The sequence below is a fragment of the Triturus cristatus genome, chromosome 1_1, assembly GCF_964204655.1.
Source record: "Triturus cristatus chromosome 1_1, aTriCri1.1, whole genome shotgun sequence".
In the NCBI taxonomy this organism is placed as follows: Eukaryota; Metazoa; Chordata; class Amphibia; order Caudata; family Salamandridae; genus Triturus; species Triturus cristatus.
In genome coordinates this window covers 19,597,987-19,610,133 of record NC_140579.1, presented here as the reverse complement: position 1 = coordinate 19,610,133, position 12,147 = coordinate 19,597,987, and the positions used below count along the sequence as shown (strand labels likewise).

At 46.2% G+C, this 12,147-nt stretch overlaps 1 protein-coding gene across 11 annotated transcripts in view; it reads left to right on the top strand.

Annotated features, from left to right (window-relative positions):
- Positions 1–11,884, top strand: part of LOC146869170 (uncharacterized) — a 166,788-nt gene extending 154,904 nt beyond the window's left edge. For 7 of the 11 annotated variants that reach the window (XM_085640907.1, XM_085640904.1, XM_085640908.1 and 4 more), the window contains 4 exons: positions 1,342–1,542; positions 7,732–7,923; positions 9,096–9,213; positions 9,868–11,884. In XM_085640907.1, the coding sequence (XP_085497033.1) occupies positions 1,342–1,542; positions 7,732–7,923; positions 9,096–9,200 (498 nt within the window). In that variant the 3' untranslated portion in view covers positions 9,201–9,213; positions 9,868–11,884. The remainder of the gene's footprint in view (positions 1–1,341; positions 1,543–7,731; positions 7,924–9,095; positions 9,214–9,867) is intronic. The other 4 variants (XM_085640929.1, XM_085640924.1, XM_085640922.1 and 1 more) reach the window with 2 other exon arrangements.
- Positions 11,885–12,147: the final 263 nt, after the last annotated feature.

The following is a 12,147-nucleotide window of genomic DNA, read 5'->3' as shown; positions in this document are numbered from 1 at the left end:
GTGTTGAGGCAGTGTCTCAGTCGTTGCTTTGTTTTCCTTCTGATGAACATTTGTGCATCAATGTGTCTCCTTTTAGGAAGCATTTCTTCTTGCAGTTACCTCCTCCTTCTTCTTTACATCTGTGGTGATTGTCACAGGATGAATCTTCTTTGAGGCCATCAGAGGCAATGTTAAATCTAAGCTCTGGGCTCTGTGTATTAGGCCTAATAAGGAATTCCATGAATTGAACATGGGCGCAACACGGAATCATGAGAGCGTCATCCATGGAGCTCTCCCGAAGCTCTGCTGGATATTCATTGAACTTGATTTCAAACAGTGTTCCTTAAATAGGCAACACAATGTTTCCCCAGATTTACCACAAATGCTGCAATACTGGCCCTCTTCTCTTCTTAACAAGTAGTTTTTCAATAGGAAGACATTGCAAGCGCGATAAAAGTTGGAACCCAATGAAGTCTGGCTCTTGTATTAAGTGTTTATGGAATCACTGCCAATGGAAGACCCTGTGGAGCGTTCGTGTGCACAGTTCTGTGTCTAAGTTAGAAATGTGCAGCGCAAAGAGTTTAACAAATACATGAAGGTCCCTGCAGATGGTTCAAGCTTTGCTCGACCCTCTGCTACAATGGGCCATCCAGTGAATTTAGGAGATCTGTATGCGCTTTGGGAAGAACACAGAGGGCTGCAGTTAGAGTATCCAGATTCATGAAAACAAACACAATCTCTGCCAGTCCTACAGTCACTGGATATGGCTTTGTTCATAAGGGGAGAGGGTTCCTTTCTACATCTTCTGGCATCAATAATGATCTAGTTTAGATAGCTGTCGATTCATTTCACATTTTCATTAGTCAATGATCACTATTAACCTTAGTTCAAGATTGTGGAACACTGAATATAGGCGAGGAGACCCTAATGTAGAATGTGAAGGGGGAACTGGGAATTGTGTCTGAATTGAAGATATTGTGGAAATGTAAGTGTGAGGCAAGAATGTAAGTCACCAGTGCAACAATATTCTGATCTGTAAATGGCAAACACAAATTCTGATCCATAAATAGCAACCCGCAATTTACTTTTCACAATACTGCATGATGTTAGCTAGAGTTTCCATTCTTCATTACTAAATGGTAGCACGCGTCACAATTGAGGTTTAATTATACAACACTAGAAGGCAGACCAGAGCAGGGGAGACATTCCTGCTTCTCACCCCTAGATGGCAGGCCATTGCACAGTTGTAATTCTCTTGTATGTCCACATGAGGGCACATCATGATACAGCTCTCACTCCATCTCTTAACACTTGAGGCTTCCTTCTGTAGCTCTCTAACTTCTTCTCATTTGATCTCTCCAGGCGCTGGCAGACTCGCTGCTTGGTCAAGATCTGAGCAGCACGGAGGCTCCTTCCTCTTCCCGGCTCCTCGCCTATCAGCTGCAGGAGAAGGAAAGGCTCCTGCTCCGCGCTCAGGAGGAGAAGTCCCAGCAGAGCTTGGCCCACCAACAGGAAGTCCAGAAGCTTCTGATCACGGTCACCAAAAAAGATGACCTCCTCGAGGTAAGAGAAGGCTAGTTCAGCCGCGACGTCCACACAATGGTGGGTCCCTTCTATTGCTGGCCTCATGAGACATTCTCTAGTCCTTTCATGAGGACAACACTTATTTTATCACAAAAAAGTGAATTCAGAATCTTTGTGCCTGAGCAGATTCATTTGATTGACCTGATCAAAGTCCTGCTGAGCTCATCAGTGTGCCAGATTCCTATTGGCTCTGTGGCTTGAAGACCACAGAAATCAAGAATGCGGAATGGTTGACAGGGATGGAAACACTCTGAAGGGTACCCCCAGTGCCCAGCAGGCACTGACTCTCTATGCTAGTTACAATTGGGGGTTTTCTGTACCTTTAAAAGGTATTGGCTGCTACACTCAAGTCCTAATGTGTAGGGCATTTTTATTATATGTTTAACAGGTTTGCACAGCACCAATTAAAAAAGCTTGGGCCTCATTTACAGAGTTAGAGAGGAGGTTTGTTTGTCCTATAAAAATAGCTTGAATGTATGGGTAAGGAAACATGAATCTTCCTGGGCACTGAAGCCGTTTGCTTATACAGGTGATCTGAAGCTCCATTGGTTTCCTGGACATCCTACTCGTAACCGTGCAGTCAAGACTTGCTCTAGGAGGTTGTGAGATGCTGAGATTTGTGCTCAGATACAAGACATTAGTTAGCACACTCATTAAAGAGCCCAGAAGCACAAGTCTAGAAATGCAAGCACTGACTGCGTCTGCACGGATGAGAAATACATTCTTTCCTTTCCCCTTAGATGTCTAGTCTGATAATTTATTTTCAGGTCAGGGTAGTTCAGCTGGTTTAGCTACTGCTGCACTTGGGCAAAAAAATCCACTTATGTCTCCTATTTGGATTGTCCACATGGGCTGGTAACTGGGACTTAAGAGTTTGCAGTTTACATTTGTTAAGGGTCCACCAATGAACTGAAGCGTCCCTTTCCTCTGAAAATATTAACTGCTACCAGGTGGACTTAACAGGTAAGTTACGTGAATCTAGCCGATTGTGTGGGACCTGTGTGAGAATCTAAGAATGAGTCAATTGGAGTTGAAGTAGCGTACAGGATCCCCTAAACATTCAAAGACCTGCCAAGAAAACTACAAGCACCATATCTCATTAACCATTGGTTGCAGCAGGGAAACTGTTATGCCGTAGGTCCCTGGATGCTTGCGTGTCCAAGGTTACGTGAAGTTCAAGGCGCCCAGGTTAAGAGTATGGCGTTGTCAACAGTACTGAACCATCAACGTCCCCCCTGAGCAGAGATCGAAGGGAACGCCAAATTCTCTAGATTCCCTACGATCATTTAAATTTGAAGGGGATCTAATTCCTTCAGTATAAAGTCTGTCCAGGAGGCTGAAGGAGAGAATTGAGGGCGATTGTAACGGTGCTGAAGAAGGTTTTGTAGAGGCGAAGGATCCCCACGTCAGGGGTGCTCACCTCCATCCTCATATACATCGTTGTTCTTCCTGACCGATGGGATCAGCTTCTTCCGATGTCACTTTTGTCTGATTCCGAAAGCTTCCATGATCCCTATGGGACAGGAAGCCCTGCACTGACCCCTGATCCAGCACAGAAGGCTACTATCCCTTCACCCTACTCTCTGGCGGGCAGTGCTCCCGGGAAGAAGATCCGGTGCCCCAGCTTCAGCAGAGGACACACTCCAGAAGGAGTAAAGACGCTTTCGTAGATTCACCCATGCGGGAATCTAGTATTACCCAACACTCTCTTCATTCATCATGAACAGTCTTGCAAGCCAGGCACCCAACCTTAAACTCAAATTAAGCTGAAAGTGGCAACCCGTGAATCCGCGTCCTGATATGGAAGGTACAATTGCACTCCCCATAGTCTTCGACCAGGTAAGCGCTTGACTGAAAGGCTAGCCTAAAAACCCTAAGGTTTCCTACCAGAGAGAGCTTTGCACCGCCAGACTGTCGCGCTTCCAACAGTGTTTTGAAGGAGTGAGTGTCTGCATTCTGTCCAGGGGCTAAAGTAGGTACTTTGAAACTTGCTGTTGAGAGTGGAGAGTGGAGAGTAGATGAAGAGATCCCATTCCTGGCACCAGCACTGGTTGGATGTCATGTACGGTAAGTGTCCAAAGCTTGGACTGACCTTGGGGTGAGGACTGTAGCTCACAAAGTTTAAAGTGCTGTATGTCGGAGGGCAATGTCTTATTAGGAACATTGCACAATATCAGATTAAGCAAAAGACTCCCTGAAGGACACAGAAAAGAGAGGGACCGAACCTCCAGCCCTTTCTATTGCAGAACATTTCTTCCTTTTCCGGCCCCTTTTGGCCTCCCCTCTCCACTGGTCCTGTCAGAGTTCGGATGATGGCTCAGCTAGGGCCTGCTTTCAAGAGGGGGTTAGAATCCAGATACTATGACATTATCAAATCCAAACACTAAAGATAGAATTAGCAGTGAGCATTACATTTGAAGAGGGTGTACAGGAGTAAATGTTGGGAACTTAAAATGGTCATTATTTAGGAACATCAGAAGTCCCTATAATCGCTGGGGCTGGGATGCAACCTTAATATTTCTGTAGTATTTCAACGCAAAGCCACTGTAACGGGTTGTAATAGTTTGTGGCCAATGTTATGAAAACTTAAGAATCCTGTGGGTCTGAGTGGAGATGAGTAAATTCTGTTTTTCCTCTGGTTTCTAAGACATGCCTCGAAGACCAGGCAGAGTTCCTGCAATAAATGCATCTCTACCTGTCTGACCTTTTCTCAACTCGCCCCAAAAAATACTGTAGGTTGGAGACCCTGCCGAAGGTGGGCATGAACACACATCCCAAAATAAAATACTTTCCACCTGAACTGGAAAAGGGTCCCCTGTTGAAAAGGCGTTGTGCCGGCTGATTTTGCCTTGAATCCCAGACTGGTTAAAAAGGGTCACCAGCTACCTAAAACTGGGACACTGGTTGGAAACAGGTGACCAAAGTGTGCTACCATTAAATTTGAATTTCCCAGTGTGAGGAAACGGTCCTATTATATGGTGTGGCTGTACGGCCTCACCGTGCACTACACGACCAATCCCATTTAGGACCTGTATATTCCGTTTGGTAAACCCTTTGCTCAGAACCACAGCTAACCACAGTTGAGCTGTCAGGCTTACACAAAGGAACAAGTGTAAAGCATTTAAACCGCACCAACAGAATTGAAGGAGAAATAACTGAGTGAGACACAAGCAATTCAACACCAATTTATAAAAATTATTTAGATTTTTATATGATTTTTGACACCAGAATAAAAAGAACCACCAGAGGGTTCCGGAGATACAGAATTTACAAGGTACAATATATTAAGATTTTTTCATAATCACGATCAAGCGATGGCAAATTCAGGGAATTTGACACTTAGAAGAAACTATTTAAAGGAAAACTTTGGCAAGATGGTTTGCGTGTACTTAGTTCCTTGACAGGAACTAACTCCGACAGGGAACCTGTCAAGGGTAGCAGCAAGGGCAGAAGAAAAAGATACCTCAACAAGAAAAGCAGTCTCCGGTCCAGTTGCAGTGCCATTGACTTCTATTAGAGTGGTCCTGATGCAAGGGATACAGGATGCTGAAGTTTCTTTGTGGTCGACAGAGGTCTTCCTGGGGCTGAGCCTTCTTTTGGTGGTAACTGGCCTTCTTGGTGACCAACTGCACTTCAAAGACTCTCCCGGGTATAGCAGAATCGGGGGCAGCTTTTGGGCTTCAGGTCCTGGTTCCTGATGCGGCACGGTGGCGAGGAGCATTGATCTGGGCTACCAACTTGCCCCAGCAGTCTTCTTCAGCTGTTGTGGCCTTGTGCTTTGAATAGGAGGTGGAGTCTCTTGCTTCGACTGGGCCCTGGAGTTTCCTTCTCCGTGAACAGGACAAAGCAGGCACAGTCCCTTTTCTTTGCTACCTATTGCAGCAGGTGCAGTCCACATTCGTGTTCCCTCTCTTCGGGTCCTTGGTGCAGCAAGACAGCCCTTCTTTTGTCCTATTCTCTCTTCCACCAAGATTTGAGTTCAGTGTTCCAGGGGAGCCCTTTTTATGGCCAGAAAACGCCCTCCGGGAATGCCATGCTCACTAGCCAATGGGCTACCAGGTTCCCTCTCTGTGTGGCATCTACTATCCCAGAAGTCTCTATTCTGCCACTCCCAACACAGAAAAACCCTTCTCTCGGCGTGCAGAGTTCCCTAGCCCAATCCAGACTACCAAGGGTGCTACACACCCCTGGAAAAACTGTTTGACAACTGGCATCCCCTCTCTGTTCCTAGTGCCAGTCGGTCTGCCTAAACCATGGAATGGCCTCTCCCCCAAGCATTTCCCATTTGCCCTTCAAAGGCGGCTTGCACCAGTGTGGCTTTCTGCTAAGGAGCGGGAACGCCTTTCCCTCACGCAGGCTTCTATTGTGTCCTTTCCTGGGAGTCGCTTGCACATCTCCCCAGGAGGGCAGAAAGCCGTCTCGGGGACAGACCCCATGTACAACCGTAAACAGAAGACCTTGGGCAACAAAGTGGCAACTTTGTAATAGTCAGAAAACACCCACATGTTACATTAATTTAGACTTTGGGATCAAGTCTGGCTTAATGTAATGAGTTGTTTGATACCTTAGAGTTCCATCTTGAGTGGTCCCAGACAGAATTTAGGGCTGATATGTCGGCCTGTAACTCTGCACTCTCCAGTCGGGCTACTAGCCTTTTCCCACAGCAAAAGCAAAATTTTAGGTTTTTTACATGTTCCACTTTTTATAGACCGCACTCTGCTTAAGGACTTAAAATCCTACTTTAGGGGTGGCTTACGTATATTATAGAAGGGAGGATCGGGGTTTCGATTGCATTAAATGTCTTAGTGAAGTTAACAGTTTACAACTGTCCTTCCAGTCTGCCGTGCCAGACTGGGAGCCATGATTTACCGGTCATTCCCAGGGTGGCACAACCAGTGCTACAACCCCTGGGGGGACCCTTCTGACTTACAGGCCCTGGATACCATATACTGGGGATTTACAAGTAATTTTTAATTGGGTATAAGCCAATCAAACTTACACTGTTTACGGTCCGGGCACAGGCACCGAGGTCTGGTCCGCAGGCCTCCTTGCACTCTGAGTTGAAAAACCAGCAGCATCAGTCCAAAACTTACTTTGTGGGTGACCATACAGAAAAGAGGCCTTTCCTTACACCCAGCCAATCACAGGAGGGAGCATTGTGGCAGGCACTTTCACTGACACGAGAGGAATGGGGAATAGGAGAGTGAGGTATGTGCAGACTCATCGCATCCGGTCAGAGGACCAGAGACACTTTAGTCTTAAGCACTGTGATATGACCACCGAAAGGCACAGCACGTACACCACAGGCAAGGGCACTAGACAGGTCCCTCATACAGAAATACTCGAGGAACCGGGGAATGGACATGTACCCTGGCGATTGCAGAGTAAGGGTCATTGAAAAGACATGAATTCAAACCCCCACAGCAAAACACCCCTCATATATACCACACCTACACAGGTTACATTGGAAGTATGCAAGGCCTTCTCCTCTCCTGATGTGAGGAAATACACTTTATCCAAAAGTCAAATATTAGTCCAAGTTTAATCATATACTGGATTTTCTGGTCTAGAGCTATTTATATTGATTTTCTTTTTTTTAACTATTTTGTAAGCTTTGGTTTTGCTTGGTGCTGCCAGTCTTTTTTGAAGGCCTTCAGCTTGTTTGACAGGAAGTGACATCAGAAAGAGGAACGGATGAGCAGGCTGTAGATCAATTCCAGCAGCAACGGTAAAGGTGCAAAATAAAATATTACATGTACCTGTTGTTGGAAATTAAGTGAAAATAAAAACTTTTGGTTTGCAGCTTTACTCTGTGTCAGGACACATGTGGCCCCCAAAGTGGAGGGCAGCTCCCAGAAGAGAAAAGGGTAAACATATGATAAACAAAAGAGGTTGTTTGGCCCCATTTAGCATCCAGGGCCTGCCCCGGCCCTTGGAAGGTCACCAAGAGGAGAAGCAGCACATGCCGTCTTTGCGTGAATGCTGGAGGTCATAGTACCACGATCCGGAAGCTCTTCCCTCCCATGCTGCATCACTTCCTGCCAGCTCATCCTCCACTGCAGCCTTACATTTTCCATGTAAAGAGCTTTTCGGTGAATGGTATAAAATAAAAGCGGCTATACAAGTATAACTTTTTTTTCTCTTGTGTTCACCCTTTCTGACATCTAGGAACAACTGCAGAATTTTAACCAAACTCTGGCCTCCCAAAGGCTGGAGACCCAAGATCTGCGGCAGCGACTGGCGACCAAGGAGCAGGAGCTGTTCAAGCGCAGGAGCCAGGACTCGAGTGCTTCCCAGGAAAGGATGAGTGAGCTAAGCCGCCTTGCCTGCCTGGTGGATGAGAAGGACCATACCATCATGGTACGGGCAGGGGGGGAATCTGCGTCAGTGGATAGGTGCTCTGAAATGGTTGTCGCCCTACCACAGCGCGGTACATGTGTTGTTTTCATTCAGTCGGCTTTGCCACGCCTACAGTTTTTCTATTTTTGTGGCAGTAGTATAGGCAGAAAGCAGGGAACATTGGAGGAGACCTGTAGTTACAGAACTCCTGAGGTAGCTGTGGCCTAGGGGAGACCCGGGAGGATTTGTAGGTTGGGACCTCTCGTGGAAGATCACCGAAGTAGTGTGTAGGAAGGCCATGAAGCACACAGAAGACCTTTAAGGACCTGCTGAGAGAGGTGGACAAAGGATGGACTTGAAGGAGTGGGAGAAGGCGGTGAGGTCCTTAAATGGCAAAAGAAACTGCATCTGTGTGTCGGACTGTCAGGTCCCTCCAAAATGGGCCATTCCGCTGCCCTTTAACCATTGAACTCTACCCAGCCTTCACTCAGTCTTGGGCAGTGACTTCTCCTGGGCCTTTCTGAAATGTTATAGTTACAAGAGAGGCAACAAACTGGGAAAGCGACTGTAATGGAGGGAGAGATGGCGCATGAAGAGGCTGGGAGGTGTGGACGTCTCAAGGAGAGAAGACGGAAAGAACGCGAATGGTAAGGGAGGCTAAGGACAGGGAAAACTGAAATTTAGGAGAAGGTCAGCAGGAGTACCACTGTTTTTCAGTGAAAGTTCTGATCCAATAGGAGAAAAGTAAGATGTCCTAAGCACAGAGTTGAGCAGAAAGCGGGCAAGGGAGTCAATTGGAAGATGGTGAGAAAGGCAGAGAGAGCTAGACAGTTCACTTAGGGAGGAAATGTAAATGGACTCTGAAAAAAGTTGAGGAAGCGGTATATAGAGTTACGGAGAGTCTGTCGGAGAGACTGAACGCAAGAACATTTTGTTTTATGTATTCATATAGCACATAATGCATGGAATCTAGCTTCAAAGCGCTTACACTTTGCAATCAGCCACTACTGATAACCAATAATCATCAATATAATCCATTACAATTCGATAAATGCTGTGCAATCTGTCAAACCTCTGAAATATTCTGCATTTTACTTTTAAACCTGTTCCTTAGGTGGCAGTGCCACCGGCTCTCAAGTGGCTTCCAATGTTTTGAGTTTCAGGTCTGACTTTTCTGTCCTTTCATTGATCAGAAATTTCTTCGAGACTCCCTGGAGAAAGACCGCCTTATCGGGAAGCTGCAGGAGAGGTTCCGTGAAGCCCTGAGTCTGGGCGCTGCACTAAAGCCTGAGGCCTGAAAAATACACAATGGTAATTGTATGTCCCAGACTTGCCCAGTGGATGGGTTGGTGGCTGGGTACAAATGCAGTCAGCAGTGGGTACGCCAGGCATTGGCTTCCTCTAGAATCCAGTTCTGGTTTGATTGTCCCCTCTTGTCGGTTAGTTGAAGTCCAGGAATTCAACCAAGCCTTTTTCAGACCCGCTGTCTCTTTGGTGGCACCCCCCTCTCAGGAAGTGCCCAAGACTCCTTAATATCTAGAGCTGCAGGATACGGGGAAGGCTGGGGGTCATCTACAGCTATCTTCAGATCCGTCCACTGAGTCTTCAGATGGCTCAGAACCACCTCTATAACCTTTACTTTCCTTCAAGGTGCCTACTGGGTCAAGCGCCTTGTAGCTCGTGCTAGTGACCAAGACGCTCACTCCGATTCCTGGGGGGCTGCGGGTGCTTGACTCCGCTTTTGACTGGTCTGTCCCGCTCTCACGACTTTGGCCTCTTTGATTAATCACATTTTCCAGACCAACGAGAAAACACTGCCCTTGTCCTCCGTTCTCTCTTATGGCACTGAGTCATTTGTTGAAAGCATCCACCTTCATGTGATTCTGTTCAGTCATTAAATTCAAGTAGCAGTTTGCAATGTGCAACTCCATCAGCTCATCTACTGTGTCTTACTTCTTGCTGCAGGTTACGAGTAACACTGCCAAAGAGACCAGCGGGAGGACCAGGGAGAAGGCCATCTTTGATTCCTCCAGCGCGTCCAACCTGCCTGCGCTGGACCCTGCCCTCACCAGGAGAGAGCTCCTCGTGGGATTCTTCCTTGGATTTAGTCTTCCTTCCTTTCAGAATCTACAAGTCAACGTGTTCCAAACACTAGCACCTCCTCTTGAGATGGGATTTTGCTGCCTTGTTCTTCTTTCTATGCTCACAGAAGGCACTGGGTGGACTCAGTCTGTTTTGTGTGTTGGGTTTCCCAGAAGGGTACCTCCATCTCCAATGAGCTTGGGTCTTCGGAGAGAATCTGCCTCTGAATGGGCACAGATGCCAGTCGGATGGACTAATAGCACACCAGTAGGTCATTGGCACGAGGTGCTAAATATCGTGTTCAGGGGCGTTTTTCATTATATCAGGAAATGTGGAGGTGGGCTCGGGCTGGGAGACTAGATTCCGTTCTGATACATTGAGTGACCTTTCAGTTACAACTTCTCGCTATCCTAGTTTGTCCAAGGATGCCATCATTCTATGTTGGTTCTGACACCGGTTTTGGTAAACAGTCAGTCAAAGTATGCTTTATTCGAATATTATTCATAAAAGCAAGAACATTTACAATAAATTCATACAGAATAAAAAGGAATTAAATTGAAATCGGTATATACAAAGCATACATATGTCATGTACATCACCATAACATATAGTTCATCGAGACTAAAGAGTTAAAAAAGGGTTTTTAAAAAAGATAAAACATTAGAGAGAATAATCGGAAGACTAGCAGTCTCTCCTAAATCACGAGAGTAGTCAGATGACTAGCAATCTCAGTCTTTTTTGTAAACCTTTGAGATGTGGTAAAAGGGCATGTTATCTAGTTGATCATTTAGAAGTGATGCTGGTTGCCATGTTGAAGTGAAATATTGGTGATGGGTCACTAGTGCACACGTTTGATTGCACCAATGGAAATGGGCTCTGGTTCACATGTTCGAGGAAAAGACACTAATGTTTGAGTTGCACTTTGGCACCACCGCAGGGCACACCTCTCCACTTTGCAGTTAGTCGAAGGAACAGGTTGTTGAGTTAACACGATGTTGGTTGTTGAAATAGAAAACGATTCTGCGGTTTGGAAACTGTAAATTGAAGTGGGACACTGCTCTGTTGGGTTGCACCATTGAGTTGACCCACTCATTCACAAACTAAAATAAGTTACTCTTATTGAAGCCCATAGTAAAGAAGGTGATCGGAGCACAAGCACTCAACACAAAAGTGAGATTCTGTCCCAGGGAGGGCACAAGTCTCCATCATGGTCAAAATGGTATGTGGTGAAGGCACTTGACTTGTTAATGCGTTTAATGCTTGGAAACCTGTCTGATTGTTTTAATATTTTTTTAAGTGAACTTTGCCAAAGGTACATCTTGTCACAGAGATTACTTAAGCATATGCAATGGGAATTTTAAATATTTTCTTTGTAATAGGTTAAAGAAGTCCACTTCCATAGATGTATCTTGGGGTCAGTGAGAATCCACTGCCTGGGAAATTATTAATTGTGGGTAATTTATTTTGCTTTTGTTCCTTGGGAAGAAGCTGCCAGTGTGAACGCTGCTATAGGCACCCGAAGACCATCACTGCCTGTTCTTTATATGTGTTGAGTGGGTGAGTGGGGAGGGAGTGAACGCTGCTCGCTGCGGAAGCGCGTCTTGTGGTGGGGGGGTCCCACCTCTTATGATTCCGTGAATCCCAACCCCTTGTCTCCAAGTGGATGCTAAAGCCCGTGGTGGGTCTGCCGCTGATCTTGGTCTGGGAATGGTAAGGTGGGATTGCGGGAGCTGTTGTAGATCCCATGTATCAGTGCTGATTTTCCACCTCCCCACCCCCTCCCAGCAATCACTAAAGTGCCTGTGAGCCCTGGACCATGGGTTATAATGGGGTGGGCGATGCTGCCACTTTAAAGCTTTAACTAATGTACGTGCAAATAAACTATTTTCTGATCCACTAACGACCCTCATGGTTTGTGTTGAACTATTTCAAATATGTTTTATGTTCCATCCATCAGTGCACAGTTCTATACGTGGCAGCTGGGACAGTTCCTGTCTCTTGCTCCAGCCTCAGCTCAGGTTTGTGTCTGCTCCAGAGGGGCTGCTCTACACTATCACACTGCTACCTTCTACACTGCAGCTCGTATACTGCTGTGTTCTACACTACAGCTCGTATACCGCTGTCTTCTACACTACAGCTCGTATACAGCTGTCTTCTACACTA